Genomic DNA, 20,948 nt, shown 5'->3' with positions numbered 1-20,948 from the left:
TACCAACCTCAAGTACAATGGTAAAGCTTCTTACCAAAAATCTACTATACTGTTCAAAATACTTTATCAACTTAATTCGTCGTGTTTTGTCATTTGCATCAGCCATTTCTGCCGCTTAAAAGCTTTACAGTAGATTTAACCGATATTATTTGCTTTTTTTCGTTCGTGTTGTCAATTAAAAGTTGAACGCTATGGTGTGTGATTATTTAGGCCATGCATATTTAATTGCTTTTGAATATTCGACTCAACTTTTTCTCTCTCTCAGTCAACTGGATTTTAGTTTAATTGCTTTCCTATGAAACATTTATACCAGTCAACCGTCCAGATTGACAGATTTTTAAATTAGCTCTCTGGGAGTCAGTGAATGGAATTTGGATGTCATCCGGAAAAAACTGGAATCGACTATTTCTCTGAGGTTAGTTTGATCATTCTCCTCTTTCTGACTCTTGTGAATTTAAACTCCTGTATTGAGAACTTCATCGGATTCAAACATCTTCGCCGAAACCGATCAAAGCCCTTACGTTTTTTTCGTCGTTTTGATCCGTAATTAAAGGTAAGAAGCGACGGTTTTCGACGGTTTTAAAACGTAAGAAGATTACTTCGACTGCGTCTTAGGATCTCTTTCGACGTCTTGATCAATTCTGCATGAGTATATATAAAAGGTTAGTGTTGATTTCAGAGCTGCTTTATTTTGAACTGGATTATGTTAACCAATTGAGTAAAAAAACAGCCAAAAGTATGAGCAGGGGATAGCAAATACAGCGACCGTTTTCAAATTGCCCAACGTTTTGGGGGCTCAACCATTAACTCGCAAAACGATTTTACAAATACAATTTTATCCAGTAAATTCGATAGGCTTTTTTTCAGCACTTTTTAGGAAGGGTGTTTCAAGATTATGCTTGTTATTATTGTTCCGACCCTCTTGAGGGGGGAGGAACTATATACTCAACTGGGTTTTTTTTTGTTCCGTGAATTTTCGCCGCTCGATATATTCATCGTAGAGAGTTGAGACTGGTATCATAAGAAAGCTCGTCCAGCGTAGAATATGGAATTAAAAAGATTTTTTTAATTTTCGTTTTCTACAGGGAGTTATCGAGGCTTAAACTTCTGAGAAAAGAAGAGTGAATTCACGTTGTTTTTATTCACATTTTCCGGAATTTTTGCCTAAATTTTCGTCAATTTTGCTAAAATTTGTTATAATTTTTAAGAATAGTGTCGCTGATTTTATTTTTGAAGACGAACAAGCATTTTTGATTGTTTTGATTTAATTTTTTGGTCAAAAAATCTGGATAAACATTTCAAAATTTAGCCTTTATTATCAACAACAGCACGAAATAAGCTACTTTAGTCCACTTTGAATAAATTTGCCTACAGTACACCCCCAAACAACACTCATACAATCTTTGTAGACTCAGAGGGGGGCTATTTCTACTTCAGAGTCCGCAGAGAGTGCCTTGTAGTTAAAACTTTGCCGTTTTTTGCTAACTTTACTCGTTGATTATCAAAAATGCAAAATTTATTTTGAGTTTCAACTCAGAAGTTATCTATATCTACAACATTCGAAAAATCAATTGTTCTTCACGGACAATAAGTATTAACAGGGGTAGTTTTGGGCCATTCTTGGACTGTTACAATCCAAAAAAAATCGGGTTGTAATCAGTCGGTCTTTTTTTTTTTAAAAAAAAGACTTTTTTTTTAATAATAAAGAACAGAACATATCAAATCAAAGCTCAGGAGTGATAGGTCCAAACAATTCGCTTGCTAAACAGCTCCAGGCTAATGCATTTAGTTTTTTAATTGAAATTTTATGATCGTTTCTTTTTTAAAAATAATTGACTTTTCAATAAATAATGGCTTAATTAAGTTTTCCTCTATTTTTTTCTTAATTTGTTCAACTTCCAGCTAGTGTCAGCAAAAAAAGACTGCTTCCTCTTTCTACTGAGTTAACATTTATTCTCGGTTGCAGTTTTAAGCCTGAAATTATTGTTTTCTGGCTTTGATACTACAAGATTTTAGATTTTTGTTTGTTTTGATATTTGCCAGTTTTTCACGTTTTCTAATTTTGTCACATTATCACATTATTGACAGTTCTCATGTCACCTTGTTAGCATTCAAATTAAAGCACAATTGAACATATCAAAATCCTAAAATATATAAATCATCGTTTTAATGGCCTCGACGCCTCTTTTTTGAAGAAATCAAGTGAATTTTTTAATTTTGTCTTAACTGTCATTTATACTTTGTCGTTTCGGTCGTATGAAATTTCCTGTATAGTGATAGCTTTCATTGGCTTTTCATGGAAGAATAGAAAAACCGATATTCTGATATTAGCAGATAGCTGATGGCTTTTATGACTTTCAAACCCATCGTTTTCCAAAATTAAAAAAAAAAACTTTTTTAATTTCGCAATTTTGTTCTTTTTATGTTTCTTTTTGTTACCTAATCTCGTTAGTTGATTACAGGTCAAATATGACATTATGGGTGTCAAGGGGAAAAAGGGATTGGTGTCCCAAAATCTTTTTTTTAAAGATTTTGTTATGACCTTACTGGCTTCGACACCGCTTTTTCACAAAAAAAAATTAAATTAATTTGATTTTTGTCATATTTGACGTTCTTTTTGTAGATGCAAGAAGAAATATTCTGGATAATTACAGTTCTCGAGGGTTTCCTTTTCATGAAAAAACGACGATATTTAAATAGCTCTTTTTGTAATTAATGCCTTTCATGACATTGAATGTAATTTTGTTTCGAAAAAAAAATTGAAAGTATTACATACTTTAGCACTTCGCTTTTTTGTCTACTTGTGACCTAGTCTTACTAATGAATGGCCACGTACTACATTATAGCTGTTTGAAGAAGGCGCAATCAAATATATTTTGAGTGCCAAAATTTGGCTTGACGGTTTTGACAGCGTTTTCTGGCAAGTTTCAATTGAAATTTTGTTTGTTCTTTGTTGTTCTTTTTAGCCGCTCTAAAAAATGAATAAGGTCAGGTCCTAATGCCCTTCTATAGAAGCAGTGGTAATCCCAAACTTGTGGTAATATTAATTGATTCCTAATGGTATTTATTACTTTGAAGTTAATTGTTTCAAAAAATAAGTTAATTTTTTTTACTTCTCTGTTTTTGTTCTTTTTTGTATAATTGTTACCAAACCTTTTTATGGACTGGTCGCTTATGTTTTCTGGTGATTTATAAGTTATTTTTGCTTAGTTTCAGGTTTATCTGACGGTATGTTGACTTTGTTATTAAATTTAGTTTTTAAGAGGGACATAATTTTTTTGATGTAATTAATGTTTGTTGTTGTTGTTGTTGTTTGATTTTGCTGTTCGTTTTGACTCGCTTTCTTAATATTGACATATTACAGCAATCTAATGCATCAATTTTTACTCCACTGAGTTATTTGTTTTGGAGGTTATCTTATCGTTCATACAGAATTTTTTGAAAAAGACTTGGGCTTTTTTGGGATTCGCAAAAAATAATTTTTGGGTTTTTCTATCTGTTCCTCATTTGGTAGACAATTATGCCAAAACTGTGGATGGGCGGGGTCGGAGCCTTATGTGCCATTGCACATTACCGATCCGTCTTGTTGGATTTCAAATTTGCCTAATTTTGAGCGAGTGATAAGCATCGTACAATCGCTATTATGCACGCTCAGCATTACTGTTATCCGCATATAGTCAACGCCATCAATAAGATATAAAGGAAAAAAGCCTATTTGGAGAAAAAATGAATAGAAAACCTCCGAAATATTAAATTTGCATTAAGAAGAGATTTAGCCGTTTTATAGAAACACCGATCATGACTCTTACGATAAATTAAATGTCTGAAATGTGTCTCAAATCAAGAAGTCGCAAATGTGAGCAATAAAACTTTGGGTTAGTTTTCCCTGTTAACGTAATGATTTTCATGCTGAGAAACAATACAAAATGAGAAAATGTGACAAGGTATTGTCGATGATCTTCACAAACGTCAAAAAACCTCAGAAGCACGCTTTTCCGGTTGACCACCATAAATTAACTTGCCAACCATAAATCAGCAATATGATTTCCGACAGTCGCAGCTTAACAACTGTGATACAGAGAACAGCAAAATATAATATTGTGTTTACCAAAACTGTTCTTTTTATTCAATACAAATTCTTGAAGCACAAGCTGTAAAATTAAATTCTATTTCTGCATGGTAAGGCACATCTGTTTTTGCCAGGATAGATTTTCTTATTGTAAAAATATCATTACTATTTTGAAGGTATTGTAATTAGTTTTGTGGAAGTTATTTTGAAGTTCTATGGACGGTTGAAGAGGCTTAATACTCTTCTTTCCGTTTTATTATACGTTTGATTAGTTTTTTCTGTCCATTAGGACTCAGCTGTTGCTGCTAGCCATTCAAATCTGGAAACCGATCGAATTCGTGACTGCCAGTATTTCAAAGTAACCTGTTCCTAATGACAAAGCGCATAAAAGCAGCGAAAAAAACAATCTTAAAAGCCAAACAAAACAAAAGAAATAATTATTTTAATATTTGGCATCTTTTGAATCCACTTACTCTAAATGCACTTATTGCACAAGAGTGTCATTTTTTAAACGTTGCTCGGTAGTACTGTTCGGTTTGTGAACAAACTTCTACGTCTCGTAACGATTTTCTAGCGAAGTTCCTGCTGAAAAAGAAATCAAAAGTCATTCTATCGCCTGTAGTTTTTGTTCAAATTCCTTTTTTTCGCCAGTAGTTTTTGTTCAAATGATGGTATACGGCTTCTTTCAATGGTTTTCAGGCTTTTTGATAGTTAAAGGATGTTTTTCAGGCTATTATAGCAATATTTTATCCATTGTTTTGATTTATTCTTTTTCTCATAAGATTTGAATCAAAATGTTTGATGAAAAGTGAAAATTGATAAAAATCATAAAACAAAACAATGGATAAAATATCGCTACAATAGCCTTTAAAACTTCCTTTATTTATTATAAATCCTGGAAACTTTTGAATGAAACCAAATATCATCATGTGAAAAAAAACTACTAGCCAGAAAATGAATTTGAACAAAAACTACTGGCGAAAGAACGACATTTATTTTGTTTTCTAGCGGTAATATCTCTCCAGAAAATCGTTACGTGACGTAAATATTTTATACGCTTTGTCATCAAATACTGGTTACTTTGAAGTACTGACGCTGACAAATTCAAGCCGTTTGGGGAATTGTTCCGGCTATGCTCATGATTTTTGAAGTCGATTTGATGTGATGATTTTGGTCACGCCGAAACACGAAGTGGAAGGAAAAAACAGGTTGTTTACAGCGTAAATTTTGTGCTTTCTAATTTTAAGGTTGAAACAAATCGGTGCTTTAACAAAAAAGTTCGTTTTCTCTGTAGTTGTTTGTGTTCACGAGCGATTGTCCCGCTAGAAAGAAACCGAATATCTTCACCTCAGTCTTCAAAACCAACATATAGCGTGAAAAAGCCGCACGCGAACGAAAAAATTTCCTTGATTAGATGACTTTGTCACACCTACATTTTAACTCTGTTTGAAAAGATTCTGTGAAATAGACCTCTCTCTCTCTCTCTCTCTCTCTCTCTCTCTCTCTGTCTCTCTCTCTCTCTGTCTCTCTCTCTCTCTCTCTCTCTCTCTCTTTTCTCAGCTCTTGGAATATATTCACCAAAGACTTTTATAGACATTTTTCACTCCCTGAAATTTCGGTTCCTGAGCTCACTCACATTTTTTAAAAAACCTAGAAAGCCATAGCGCTCTTTCAAGTCATAAAAATGTGTAGACTGGTTTTAAAATAAGACAGCGCCGCATTACAATTCCAATTCTTTCACTTGTAACGAGCCTAACTTTTTTGTTGATTTTCTTTAACAGCGAAATTGAGGTCTAATTTGTATAAAAGAACTGATGCTCAAGCCTTGACTCAAAATTTTAGTCAACACCTGTTGCAATAAAAGCAGTTAAATAAAATGCTAATGTAATAGAATTTAATGCCCGATCGACACTGGAAAAACACTTCAGCAGTAGACTACGAACTTATCACACTCTTTTATCGCCACTGTTACTAAGTAAATAGTGGCGATAAAAGAGTGGTGATAAACCTCGTAGTCTAATGATGAAAACAGTTTGTTGAAATTGTAGTCTAATGAATATTACCACACGGTTGTTATCGCCACCGAGAAGTTATCAAACTCCGAGGTGAATAACATCGAGGGCGATAACAACCGTGTGGTAATTTTTTTAATCAACACCTGTTGCGATCATTTCAAAATTGAACAGTTTTATTGGTTTTTAATTTGTATTTTTTGTGGACAATTGCATTTTAAAAGGAAAGTGATATATCTTCGGATCTGTTCTTCATTTTGTCCTCTTGTGACCCCCCTCCCTCTCACACACACACACACATGCACACGCGCACACACACTTGCACACACACAGACACACATCCACACAAACACACACGCAAAAGGACGTACACACGTACACACGTACACACGCACCCACACACACACGCACGCAGGCACGCACACACACACACACACACACACACACACACACGCACACAAACACGACCACACACACAAACAAACACACACACAATTACACACACAGAGACACACACACGTACACACACGCACACTTACACACACACGCACACACACACACATAAACACGCACACAAACACACACGCTCACGCACAAACACACGCAAACACACACACGCACACACACACATACGCGCGCACACACACCCACAAACACACAACACAAGCACACCACACAGAGACACACAAACGACACGCACACACCGCACACACACATACCACACAAACAACACACACGCCACACAAGTATTTTTAGACTACAAGTTTATCAAAGCACACATGCAAACACCCACCCACGCACACATACACACACACAAACATACACAAACGCAAACACACACATACCACGCACAACACACACAACACACACAACACACACACACAGCACAAACACACCACACACAAACGCACCATGCACACACACACCACACACACCGCACACACACGACAAATACACCACACACACCGCACACACACAACACAAGCCACACAAGTTTTTTTAGACTACACGTCTATCAAACTGTTTCCATCATTAGAGTACGAGTTTATCACCACTCTTTTATCGCCAATGTTTGTTTAGTAACAGTGGCGATAAAAGAGTGTGATAAACTCGCAGTCTAATGCTGACGTGTTTTTCCAGTGTCGATCGGGCACTAAAATTTATTACACTGGCAGTTTATTTAACTGGTGTTGACTAACTATCGCAACAGGTGTTGATTAAAAAACGTGTGTGGTGTGTGATGTGCGTTGTGTGTGGTGTGTGGTGTGGGTGGTGTGTGTGCGGTGATTGTTTGTGGTTTGTGTGGGATATGTGCGGTGTGAGTGTGGTGCGTGTCTTGTGTGGTGTGTGGTGTGTCTGCGTGTGTGGTGTGTGTGTGTGTGTGTGTGGTGTATGGTGTGTGTGTGTGTGTGTGTGTGTGTATGTGCGCGATGTTTGTATGTTGTGTGTGTGGTGTGTATGCGGTGTGTGTGTGCGTGTGTGTGTGTGTGTGTGTGTGTGTGGTGTGTGTGTATGTGTGTGATGTTTGTATGGTGTGTGTGTGTGTGTGTGGTGTGTGTGTGTGTGTTGTATGTGGTGTGTGTGTGTGATGTGTGTGACGTGGGTGTGTGTTTTGTTTGTGTGGTGTGTGTGTGGTGTGTGTGCGTGTGTGTGTTTGTGACAGTGTGTGTGCTTGCGTGTGTCAGTGTGTGTGCTTGCGTGCTTGCGAGCTTTTGAGTGGGTGTGTCTGTTTGCATGTGCGCGCGTATGAGTGTGCGAGTGTGTGCGTGTGTGTGTGGGTGTGTGTGTGTGTGGTTTGCATGTGTGTGTGTGTGTTATGTGTGTGGTGTGTGTATGTGGTGTATGGTGTTTGTGTAGAGTGAGTAAGAGGTGTGTTGGGTGCGGTGTATGCATTGTTTGTGGTGAGTGTGTGTTTCTGCGTGCGTGCGTGGGTGTGTGTGTATTGGTGTATGTGTGTGTGTGTTTGTGTGTGTGTAAGTGTGTTTAAGTGTGTGTGTGCGTGTGTGTGAAAGTGTGTGTGTTTGTATGTATGTGCGTGTGTCGGTGTCTGTGTGTATATATGTGTGGGGGGCGCATGAGGACAAAACGAAGAACAGATCCGAAGTATCACTTACCGGGTCTTTCCCATTATAGCCCCCAGCTTAATGGGCATGTAACCTATAGCCCCCCAATCATGGTAACTATACCATAATAGGGTGTTATAATTTCATGGGGGAGCTATAATGGGAAATACCCCACTGACCTTTGAAAATGTAATTATCCAGAAAAAATAAAATTGAAAAATCGGATCTATTCTGTTTCCCCCCCCCCGCTTAGTGAGCATAAATTTTTTATGACCCCCAGGTGCACGTGCTATTTTGTTACATAGTAACGTGCTATATAACAAGATACAATTTGTAACTGGGGGTCATAAAAAACACTGAGGGGCCGAAACAGAATAGATCCGAAAAATCAATAAAATTGTGTTCAATTTTGGAATGATCGCAACAGGTGTTGATTGAAAAAAATACCACACGGTTGTTATCGTCCTCGAAGTTATCATAACACCTCGGTTTCGCCTTGGAGTTGGATATCTTCTCGGGAGCGATAACAACCGTGTGGTAATATTCTTTTTGACATTTCACCCTGATTTTTGACTCACTTTTAAGTAATAGTTAAGTGACTCTGCTTGAAGTCACTGAGAACTTCTGACGTTTATCGAGAACCGCGAAACTGTCCGAGATATTAAGTTAGAATTTCGAAGTGACTTCTGCAGAGTCACTCAACCATGCTTAAAACACGAAACACGCACGTTTTGAAATGACGAAAGTCAACGAAATTCAACTTCTGGCTAAGTAGCAACTTCTGGCATTTTGACTTCGGGCACTGCAGACTTTCGGCATTTTAAAATGTGCACGTGAGTGTTTTAATCTTAATTAGTTCTACCGCTAGAAAATAACTATGTTTATTTCGTGAGAACAAGTGCTGGTCAAAAAGAGCGGGAAAAGTTCTCGTGAATTAATTACTTCCTTTCCATAGCATTTGTCATACAAAACACTAACTTGACAATCAACAGATCCACTAGCATCTGCTATGAGTAAAATTTTTGTTTTGACCTTTCTCTCGTTCATGCACAGCAATGTTGTGCAAAATGTTGAAAGATCAGGTAATTCCCATATAGCGTAGCTCCCCCCATAACGTATAGAACCCCCCCCCCCCCCTCATATAACGTATAGCCACTTAATTTCCATAATTAAACCTTAAGGGGGGTGCATTATCGAGGGGTTGGGGTTTGGCTATAATGGGAAAGACCTGCCCCCAGATGTGAGCAGAAATGTAGAAGAGAGAGCAATAATAAACGGGTACAAGTCTGTGAATCGGTTATTTTACGTGAGATTGACCTTTGGATGGAAGTACTGCGGTGGTAGCATAATAGGCGAGAACATAATTTTAACTGCAGCCCATTGTATCTATCCCAATACTTCAATCACTGTACAGTATGGTGATTTCACTTCTCGGGAGGGCTGGCGAGTGACTCTAGAAACGACAGCTGTCCGAGTTAACGAGGGGTTTGTCCGTGATTCTCTTTTAAATGACGTGGCCGTAATCAAAACAGGCATCTTTTTTGTTTTTTAGATTTACAATTCTAATTTTAGATTTTTAAAACTGGGTCTCTTTTATTTACAAGGGTTTAGCAAACAAGATTTATCCACCCATCGCCTTGTTTTTGTACTTTTTTGAAGTAGCCTTTAGAATATTTCTTATTAAATTCACTACCACCAAATAACAGTTAACATAACCTAATGGGGGGTTTTCTTTTTTGAGGGTAGAAGGGGGTTATAATAAAAACGGCATTTCGCAATATACCCCTCCCCAGCTTAGCGTTGATATCCTATAATTACCCTCAATTCTGTAATAATACCAAAATGAGGGGTGGGGGCTATAATTTGTTTGCTTGATCAAGTGCGCAAAAAATTAAGGTTATTGGAAGCAAAAAAGATTCCAAAACAGACGGCATGCTCCCCAGAAATCGAATAATACCATTATGCAAGGAAAAGGAACCAGCGGGAACCGACCTGAGAGCATGCGGGATTGGGTTGACTGTTACCCAATACCCCATCAAAAGCTCTAAAATTCTAATGGAAACCACATTTGAAGAACCCCAGAACTCATCTGAGTGCAGAGCTGATAGAATTTGCCCAGTAGTAACAGAAAAAAGCACCTGCATGGGTGATTCCGGGGGTCCTCTGTACGCAGTGAAAGGCGGAAAAGTGAAATGTTTGTACGGTGTATCCTCAGCTGTAGTATCTGTCGGGACTGGAAAGTTTTGTAACGCCGGAAGTTACTTTACAAACATACCACATTTCTACCACTGGATTGTTGACGCAAAAAATTCTTTATTAGTGAATTCAAGCACAAACACGAGTTCTGCGCGTTAATACATTAGATATAGTCATGAAACTAAGGAACATACCAACTGCTTCGAAATTTACTTTTATGGAATTCTATTTATAGAGAAGAGATTGAGGTTGACGGTTATAATGGGAAAAACCCCAGTAATGAAGTCGACTCTCATTTCTTGAATTTGTATTTGTTTCCCATTTCTTTGATGTTTAAGTATAACTTTTTTTCTGTTTTAGGAAATTAAGAGTCTTTTGAGTACTTCAGTGCTAAACTTTTGATATAAATTGGTTTTCGGGAGCTAAGGACATGTTATCCACTCAGCACAAACTTATTACTCAGTTCCAACAGGTCATCAACAGGCTGCAAAGAAGCCTAGTCTTGTCATGCCTTGAAGCAGTTTAAAGGTATATAGTATAGTCCCATCAGTATAGTAAGTCGTGTTTGGCCAAAAGTGACCTCACGCAGAGCTCATAACCTGTACTATTTTACATAATTTTATATCAAAATTTTTCTAGTAAAATTATATAGGCAAAAACATAATTTAAGTCAAGAATTTCCGAGATTGTGAGGTTACTTGAAAAGTTTCTTTTAATTTGATGGAAAAAATTGTTGGAAAGTTCAATTCTGGCTTCTGCGTGCTGGATCCAAGTTAAATCGCTTTGCACAGTAAGACCAAGATCTTCGACGGACTGTTTATGTTGCAGGATTGATTTGCCCAGATGAACTTGCATCTTAGGCGCTTTATCAAAACGAATAATACGGCACGAACTGTTATAAATAGCAGATTTTACCCACTTCACTGAAAATAGCTCCCAAAAATTTCTTAAAAACGTAATTAGACTGTTATATCTGGACAACTGAAATTTAATAATAGTTTAATATCTTTGAGTCTTATCGAGAAGGCAACAAGAACGAGACATTTAACCAGCATAGGTGCAAATTGAGTGGTCTGTAATGCACTCAGTAGAAGTCCTACAACTTCTTGAACATCGGTGTTTTCGCATATCATTAGCTAATTTAGTTTGAACGCATTTATATGACTCATCGATTTCCAAATTTTTTGATCGTTTTAACAGAACTAACTGTTTTTTTTTGGTTGTTGCCCTTCTAATTTTGTGTTTCAAAGGTGTATACAGAGGTTTGTGTGTAACCGATATTATTGCAATATCAAATTCACACCGGTAACACCAGAAATGTATTCAGTTATTTGTTCCGTTCACAACGCCAAGTCAGATATGCTGGGTGCAGTATCGGCCTTTTTTGAGTAAGCTATGCAAGTTGAAAAAAAAGAGCTGAGCTACAATCTGGCATTAGTGAATGCAGTAAAGCAATCCACCTTCCGGCTAATTCGAGTTCAATTCACGTTCTACCGATTTTTCAGGTGCGGTAAAATTGATTGCATAAGTTGTTGCCCTATCGAATGCTATCAAATGGATAAAGAGAAGAACTAGATGCTATTCCTTCCTTAGCTAGAGCAATAATGGTGTATTTCACTTGACAGTTTTAGACTTTCAGTTCAATTTCTACAAAAATAGTTTTTGGAAAGCATTGACATAAGAGTTAAAAAGACTCAATTTGTTGACTCAATGTTTTGGTTGCCGTCTGTCGGAAAAAGAAAATTCTATTGAAAAAGTGAAGATAATTTTGGATTTATATAAATTTCTATCAAAAAAATAAAGTTTGCTCCGAACGAACTACCAAGGATTTAATTTGCTTTTCTTTCTACGCAGCACTTTTGAAGCTACTTCAACTAAATTACAGGGATCTAATAATATCTCAGTTGTGTTGTAGATATTGGGGTATATAATTTAACGAGAACTGTTTGTGTTATCTATCAACAGAATTCTTTCCGGTGAGAACATGGTTCTGCAATTGTGTCAATTTACAAGATCTGCTTCAAGTTCCTTTGAAAACGAAAACTTTTCTCTGTTAAATCTAAGTGCTATCCGAATGTTTTAGTTTTTTTTCATAAAAATTATCGGGAAAAAATTGCAATTTTCAAAACAACAAACTAATTAAAAGAAAAGTATTTTTTTCCGGGAAATTACTGTACCACAAGAGATCATATCACAGAGACAGAGCGCTCAGCACCAGAATTTTTGTAAAACTAAAATGTCTCCGATGAAAAAATTGTCTTGATATGCTTCAACATGGACAACTGTGAAGAAATATGCAGTTATTTACGTGTTCAAAAAAATTTTTTAGAACAAATTGGAAAATGTTTCCATGCACATTTAACAAGTACACCATTTGAAAAAGATCTTTGGAATGAAAACTATTTCAAGATGGATATATAGTTTTCAGATGAGTTTATTGATCTACTCTTTTAGATATTTTGAGTATTGGGCAGTGTTAGAGCAAAATAAATTCTTTGACAAATAGTGCTTATCAAAATAAAATTGCGCTTATCTACGTTGGCTGCAATTAATTACTAACCAGATTAATTCCAGACCAAACCGAACAGTGAAATTAGAAAACCATGAAATTAGAGAATTTATATTTAGTGGCTATCAGTACATGATTATTTAACATGAACTGAAACTGAAACTCGAATTACGTAAATATAAGGAAATCATCTTTGCCACGTTTTCTTGAATAACGAAATCGATCCTATTTTTACAAGAATTTGAGTTGAGCTCAAATGAGTACGAGATAAAGAAGTTACTTTGCCGAATACAGTGAACTTTGGCACTCTTTAAAGTAACCCGAACCTCGAACTCAGTGTGTTTAAAGAATTTTACGACATAGTTATCTTGATTCAATCATCAGTTCAGAATCGACATGTGCGGCATTACAAATATCTTGAGTATTATCAAAACCAGATGGTTGCTAACAGTGGAAGATATTTTGCTCAATTTTGCTAAAAATTTTGCTTACATTAAGCTAACATACAGTGTGCATTGAAGCGCAATTACTTGAGTGGTAGTTTTCCTGTTATTGAGTCTGCTTTCTGTAGAACATATTAGTGATTGCACGCTTTCAATAACTGTGTATAGTAAAAAGAGAATTATATTTAATCTACTCAAACTTTTCTTTTGAGAAACAAAATTTCTAAGTAAAAAAAACTTGGTAGAAAGCATAATTTCAGTTTCTTCCCACGCTTTTACAAGCCTATCATAGATCACTAATAGCATTTCTGAGCAATTGAATGTACTGAAATGTACATTTTCAGTAAGCGTTGAAGACAAAAAAAGCGAAAGCAATCATCTTCAAGCTACTACTGCGAGAAGCGTTGGGGGTAAGAGATGAAGTCTTTTAAAGGTGAAAGAGAAATTCCAAAAAGTTGCAAAAAACGCACATCAAAACGTTTGTTGATGAAGAAGGACATATTCGGCCCAAAGGCGGAATAGGCAAAAGTGAATTAGAAATGAATGCAAAGCATCCATTATTTCTACATTGGAAACGTCATGCATTTGAATTATTCTTGTGAAACGAACACAGGAACAATCAGCACAATGGCACAGAGCACGTAAGAAACATAATTCACCAGAAGATGCGGATCCTAGGCAAACAAAGATCTTACGATGAATCAAGAACAAGTGTGTTACTTGCGGAAAAGGCAGAGCAAAAACGATAACACCAGTAAAAGCCGATCTAATCGAAGAGCAATTAGATGCAACCAAAACTTTTAGAACTCCTGTGCGAAAAAACGAAAAGCGATGTTGTTATCTGCTCACTTGTCTAACTAAGAGAGCGGTGCATATAGAAGTGTTACACAAGTTGGGCACTTCATGCTTTTATGCGAATTATTGAGCGAAGAAGCAAACCAAGTACAATCATGAGCAACAACGAACATCTCTGTTGGAGTTAAGCGAGAGTTTGAAGAGTACGGGGAAGTCTGAAACACAGAAAGGGTTGAAGATCATCTAACTCAGTGAGGAATTACATGAAAATTCAAACCGCCCGCAGCACCTCATTATAGAGGAGTATGGTAACGGTTGGCCAGAACTTGCAAAAAGCAAGGAATGCAGTGTTGGGGAACAGATCAGTCACTGAGGATGTTCTTTCAACTGCGATGTTTTTGTAGAGCAAACATTGAACGCAAGACCGTTGCCTCCAGTCAGTTCAGACCCTAATGACTTAGATGCAGTAACACCCCATATCTTCGTTCTTAACAAAAAGAACTTATGCTGACCCAGCAATGCGCAAAAAAATTTAACGAAAATCGAAAACTGTTTCTACAAACTCAAGTTTATACAAATTTCTTTTAGGACTGATTTCAAAAAGAGTGTTTTTCAATTGTGACTATTCGGCAGAAATGGCAATCTAAGGCAAACGAAAACCTGAAAAGAGAAGATGCAATCTTGTTTGGTTGCTTAAAAACAGCAAAAAGCGTGGATATTTGAATATGGGTCGCGCTACGGAGACAATCGACGGGTCTGTCGTTGAGATTTGATCAGCGATACTTCGAACGAATAGTTTATAAGAGACCAGTAGTGACGCTTGCTCCTGTGCTACTAGAAATTGATGTTTTCCCGTTAGAAGAAAAGACTGATACGGCCGCTGCCATAAACATAGATTAGCATGACAAGTTTTATCGAAGCCAAATTGATTTGGTCATCTTTGTCAACATTTATGTTATGTAGCAGTTATTAGTACGTGATTCTCAAACATGAACTGATATTCGAACTTGAACAACCTCAATATCAGTAAATCATCATTGGCGCACTTCTTGAATTACGGATTCAAATCTATTTTTACAACGAATTAAGCTCAAAGGTAGTACGACGTACCAAATTTGGCATGCCAATTTCAGACTTTTTTGTGAAATGTATACCAATTCAGAAACTGCGGGGAACCCGAACTCAGAGTATTTAAAGATTCGTACCACATACTTATCTCGACCCAATCTACAGTTCAGAATTGACATGTATGGCAGTGTAAATAGCATGAGTATTATCAATATCAGTTGGTTGCTAACAGTTGAATATTCCAATTTTGCTTATTTTAGGCAGACGTACAGTGAGTATTGAAGCGAATTTCATTAAGCGGTAATTTTCTTGTTATTGATTTTCGTTTCTGTAAATCATGTTAGTAATTGCACAATTAAACTAACTCTGACCAGTTAAAAACGAACTAACTTTAATTTTCTCAAACTTTCATTTTGAGGAACAAAGTTCCTACGTAAAAGAATCATTGTTGAAAACATCAAGTTAGTTTCTCTTACTAGCTTTAACGAAGACTAGCATAAATGATTAATTGCGTTTTCGAGCAACTGAAAGCACTGAACAGCACAAAGTGCAGTTTTTAATAGATTTGTTAACTTTATTTGAACAAAAGCTTTTCGTAAAATTTTATTTCGGCCATAGAAATTATCTGCCTAACCAGTGGCTAGGACAAAATTCTAGGGCTTGGCATTTGGGATTATGCTTTTATAACTTGAGATATTAACCAAAACTCAAGCAGAACTTGATTGTTCGATTTGAATTAATATTTAATCTGAGCAAAACGAAGTCGTTGAACAGCAGAGGTGAACGGTTAGTTATTCGGATTAATTGATGATAAAGTAATGACACGGTAATCTACTATATAGCGGATATTACAGTTCACAAAAGTGAACAGCAAAAACGTAATATCCGGACAGATTTAAGACCACTAAACGAACAGCACAGTGTAAAATTTTATTTGTCTCTGACGGTAGAGCCGCCCTACCTCTACGTAAAAACAACAACGCCAAGTAAAATTATTTAAACTTTTTACTGACTAACAAAACACTAAGAAACAGTTTTTGTCAAGTTGAAAAACATTTTGGAATTGATAGCTAGAATGAACAAATTCTCACATCAAAGAGAATTCCAAAACCAAGGTACCTTGTTTGTGCTCGTCAAGCTTTTTTTGTATTTTCTTAATTTCTAAAATCAAGCAAAATCTGCCAAAATTAGCAGATATTTCAAATCAAGGAAAAGAAAAAATTTTTATTTTCCTCATATTTAAAATTTTGAGCTTGTAAAGGTTTTAACTTTTCAGTTCCAATTGTAAAATTTATCTTACTTTTTCTAATTCAGAAATTTGATAACAGCTGCACGTATAGACATAAAAATTTTTTATCTGCTTTTAAGCAAAAATCTGATAACTTTCTGTCTGGGACCTCATCCTGGGTATCTCTGAAACCTTGGAGGACAATTTCTAAATTGATTTTTTTCCAAATTGCTCAATTGTACGGAACAGATCGAATTCTTCAAAAATAACATTGATCTATTCATTTGTGAACGTTTTAAATGTCAGCATTTTTGACGTTTAAAAAAAAGTTTAGTGTGTTCATGATGTTAAAGCCACTGTCATACATCATCAATTAATTTAGTGCAGCAAATTTATTATACGATGTACTTATTTTATTTTAGTGTACTTATTCCTGAAGGGCATGTGTAGAAGTCAAGTGTAGTTCATTGTTATTTCATGCACTAGTCTGTTACCCTAATTCCCGCATCAGGAAATTTTTGTTCATGTTTGTTGTGACTTCTGAGATATCATTTTACTTTCAGTATCACTCTTTTAGTTTTGCATTTCGCGAACAGTTGCATAATTAACTTATTCTTCGCTAATCGTCTTTACTAGTCAAGTAAACTAGACAAGTATTTGTCAAGCGATTCGCTAAGCGAATTCATTTATAAACTGTGCTAAGCGCACCCGCCGCGCAAGTTAGCAAAGTGGAAACGTAATCGTAACTCATGACTCAAAATCAAGTACATAATTTCATTTGTGTACGACACGGTGCAGTCAGCAACCCAAAAGCGGACCCCACTTGGCATTGAGCCCTTTTGGGAAAAACCTAGTGCTGATCCCCCACTGAAGTGGGAGAAGTGGCAGATGCAGGCTAAATTGGCTCTCCTTGCGAAAGAAAATATTGCTCTAGACACTCTACTGGAACCGAAACCCGAAACAGTACAACTACCACTTGAACCCATCTATGAGAAAACAATAACAGGATCGTCGGCACAATAGGAGAGGGAAAGACTAGCAAGGAACGCACAACTAAAAATGAATTGGGAAAATCGCCGCCGGAAACAAATGGAGATAGGAATCATGTGTGGGGACAAACCGTGGGCACAGGCAGACCGAAAGACTGTGTCGATGCTATATCTCAGTTTGGGCACCGAGGGAAGACGAATTGTTTGTAGCAGGAATCCGCCCCTCAAGATGGACATCTTATCAACAGTAGAACTTTGGAACATCATGGAAGCAACATTTATCCGCCAACGAAATATTACCTTTGATAGGTATATGCTTCCCACTACCAAACAGTCGAAGGGAGAGTCTATGGAGCACTTGTTCGGCAAACTGAAGGAAATATCCGAGAATTGTGAACTCGGAAGCCAAGAGGACACTCTGATTAGAGACTTGTTTATTGCAAACATGCAAGACCCAGAAACTCAGAGGGAGTTACTACGAGAAACTCTTGAACCAGATCAAATTCTGGGTTTGGCCATAAATATGGAACTAGGACAAAGAAACCAACTGCAAATCACAAATGCGCAACCCAAATCGCATGTTAACGCGGTAATTTCTCAACGATCCTTTCGACAAACAAGTCAACGGCCAAATACTTCCAGCTTCACTCGACCATCAAATCAACTATGCAGAAATTGTGGTTTAACTTGGTCAGCAAACCACAAGGACAAGTGTATTGCAAGGGGCAAGACCTGCAATAACTGTGGTTTACAAAATCATTTTTCACGAGTGTGCCGAAAACCGAAGTCCTCATCAAATAAGCCCACTCGCTGGAATGTTAACTCTGTTGAGGACACCTCAACTGATCAGACGGTGAACGCAATCCAAAATATGGACTATAACCCCCAATGCGAATCTGACTACGATAGCTAAGATGATCACATGGTCGCCAGCATTGCAAGTAGCTCTATAAAAATCGAACCAAATCATACTACGTTGCCAATTGGAAATACCCAAGTAGTAATACTCGTTGACTCAGGCAGTGTGTGTAGTATCTTGACCGAGTCCCTTGCTGCGGAAATAGTAGACAATTCCCATCGTGCCCAATGGTTCATGACAGCACCCCCTCAGAAACTCAAAATATTCGCAAATGAACCCATAAACGTTATGGGTATGATACAGGCACCAATAGCGAGCAAGGGGTGGCGAACCGAAGACGCTGAATTTGTGGTGGTTCACGACGGACTAAAACCACTAATTGGTAGAGATTTGTTTGACGCTCTCGGAATCTCGGTTACTCAAACCCCAAACTCAAATGAAGGTAGTATGGTCAACGCAATTACACCTCAATGTCCATTCAAAACGCATTGCAAAGCAATTTCCACAACTCATTTCACGTAGTGGTCGGTCAAAAATCCACATTGTTAAATCTAAGTTTCATAAAAATTTTCAGCCAAAACATCAAAAGGGTAGAAGAGTACCCATTAATCAACAAGAACGAGTCAGTAGTGAAATTAGAAAAACTTCTTGAAGAAGGACACATAGAAAAACTGAATAACTGTTCTGATCAATATTTTATTTCACCTATAGTAAATACAGTCAAACGAGATCAAACAAAAAAGTTAGCATTGGATTCCAAAGTTGTTAATAAATCTATGCACAAAAATAAGTATCAGATGCCAAATATTGAAACACTTATGGATTCCATATCACAAATAATAACAGAATATAAAACAGAACAAGCAGATAAAACATACTCCTCTACTATAGACCTTAAGTACGCGTACAGTCTACTGAATCTTCACCCCGAAACAGCTAAACACTGTAATTTCAATATTGCAAGTGGTGATATGAGAGGCGCGTATCGTTTTAAAACGGTGTTTTATGGCCTCACTGAAATGCCTGCCGAGTTCCAGAAGGCAATGGATTACACGTTAAGTGGCCTCAAAAAAAATTTTGTTTCTTGGATGACATATTAATTGTGAAAAAAGGTTCTGAAGAAGATCATTTTCAACTTGTATTAGACCGTCTTCAGAAACTGGATGCAGAAAATCTCCTAATTGATCTCCCTAAATGTCATTTTGCGAAGCAAGAAATCTCCTGGTTATGATATAATATTACTCAATCTGGGACATCACCACTCGAAACTAAATCATCGTCTATTCTGTCACTACAGACACCTAATACACTTAAAAAATTACGTTCATTCTTAGGCTCAGTCCAATATTTTAGTAAACTTATTCCCAACATAGCTCAACTCTGCCATCCTTTAAGACCTTTCCTTCGTAAATCAACTAAATACATTTGGACTGACGATCACACTACACATTTCAATGCAATAAAAACACGCATAGCAAATCACACAGAAAATATTCACTATAACCCGCAACTCGAAACACGAATTAAATGTGATGCCTCTCGCTCCGGATTGGGAGCAGCAGTAGAACAACTAACAGTTGATGGTTGGAAACCGATCTAATTTGCATCCAGATTTTTAAATAGTAATGAAGAACGTTATAGTATTAACGAAGTGGAACTTTTCGGAGTGGTAGGGTCTATAGAATATTTTAAAAATTATCTTTATGGTGAAGAATTTTCTATTATCACCGATCACCGAGCACTTCTCTCAATTTTAAAAGAACATAGATCAACCAAAAGTCATAACAGTCGTTTTTCACGATGGGTTGGTCCTCTTTTACCTTACCAGTTTAAAATAGAACACTTTCCAGGCGCAAAGATGGGACTTGTTGATTTTATGTCCCGTAATCCATATCAACCGGCAAAAAGTATTTCTAAATACGACGAGGAATTTTTAGGTCTATAGAATATTTTAAAAATTATCTTTATGGTAAAGAATTTTCTATTATCGCCGATCACCGAGCACTTCTCTCAATTTTAAAAGAACATAGTTCAAACAAAAGTTATAATAGTCGTTTATCACGATGGGTTGGTCGTCTTTTACCTTACCAGCTTAAAATAGAACACTTGCCAGGCGCAAAGATGGGACTTGTTGATTATATGTCCCGTAACCCATATCAACCGGCAAAAAGTATTTCCAAATACGACGAGGAATTTTTAGATCTATAGAATATTTTAAAAATTATCTTTATGGTAAAGAATTTTCTATTATCACCGATCACCGAGAACTTCTCTCAATTTTAAAAGAACATAGATCAAACAAAAGCTATAATAGTCGTTTATCACGATGGGTTGGTCGTCTTTTACCTTACCAGTTTGAAATATAACACTTGTCAGGCGCAAAGATGGGACTTGTTGATTATATGTCCCGTAACCCATATCAACCGGCAAAAAGTATTTCTAAATACGACGAGGAATTTTTAGTCGCAAAATTATCAAGCATACACTCTAATGCAAAATTACTTCAACAAAAACACAACATTTCAGCTCATACACTTACTAAACTATATCACAATAATGAATGTGAAATACAAAATTCCACCAAACATACTGAAAAAGTATTGAGTATAGATTATGCTAAACCTAAATCTCAAACAAAAGTTAATAAGCCACTCGCTCCGCAAAATCATAGGTTGAAACCATTCTTAAATCAAAACTTTAATTTTGATAGTGATCCC

The 20,948-nt window shown here is 36.6% G+C and overlaps 3 protein-coding genes across 5 annotated transcripts in view; all 3 read left to right on the top strand.

Moving 5' to 3' along the window:
* Positions 1-20,948, top strand: part of LOC142340946 (uncharacterized) — a 193,822-nt gene continuing 172,874 nt past the window's right edge. Inside the window, exon 1 of one of the 2 annotated variants that reach the window (XM_075391766.1) lies at positions 1-415. The gene's annotated coding sequence lies outside the window, so the exon portion shown is untranslated. The remainder of the gene's footprint in view (positions 416-20,948) is intronic. The other variant, XM_075391730.1, reaches the window with a different exon arrangement.
* LOC142350204 (trypsin-like) lies at positions 8,989-10,568 on the top strand. 2 transcript variants are annotated; one of them, XM_075401983.1, is made up of 3 exons: positions 8,989-9,226; positions 9,371-9,676; positions 10,072-10,568. In XM_075401983.1, exons 1-3 carry the CDS (start codon positions 9,154-9,156, stop codon positions 10,497-10,499), a joined length of 807 nt encoding a protein of 268 aa, XP_075258098.1. In that variant the 5' UTR covers positions 8,989-9,153; the 3' UTR covers positions 10,500-10,568. The 2 variants fall into 2 exon arrangements, with proteins under 2 accessions (XP_075258098.1, XP_075258100.1); XM_075401985.1 differs by having other exon boundaries at positions 8,990-9,226; positions 9,383-9,676.
* Positions 17,488-18,285, top strand: LOC142344670 (uncharacterized). The gene has a single exon (XM_075396550.1). It carries the CDS (start codon positions 17,488-17,490, stop codon positions 18,283-18,285), a length of 798 nt encoding a protein of 265 aa, XP_075252665.1.

The sequence above is a fragment of the Convolutriloba macropyga genome, chromosome 1 (genome assembly GCF_964194025.1).
Source record: "Convolutriloba macropyga chromosome 1, txConMacr16.3, whole genome shotgun sequence".
NCBI lineage: Eukaryota > Metazoa > Xenacoelomorpha > Acoela > Convolutidae > Convolutriloba > Convolutriloba macropyga.
This window is presented reverse-complemented; position numbering and strand designations above follow the sequence as displayed.

Bases quoted from the DNA above. Each gene is read 5' to 3' on its own strand.
- LOC142350204 (XM_075401983.1), top strand. From the start codon at position 9,154: ATGAGTAAAATTTTTGTTTTGACCTTTCTCTCGTTCATGCACAGCAAT. The intron at 9,227-9,370 runs GTAATTCCCATA...ATAATGGGAAAG, and splicing joins GCAAAATGTTGAAAGATCAG to ACCTGCCCCCAGATGTGAGC. The intron at 9,677-10,071 runs GCATCTTTTTTG...ATTCCAAAACAG, and splicing joins CGTGGCCGTAATCAAAACAG to ACGGCATGCTCCCCAGAAAT.
- LOC142344670 (XM_075396550.1), top strand. From the start codon at position 17,488: ATGTGTGGGGACAAACCGTGGGCACAGGCAGACCGAAAGACTGTGTCG.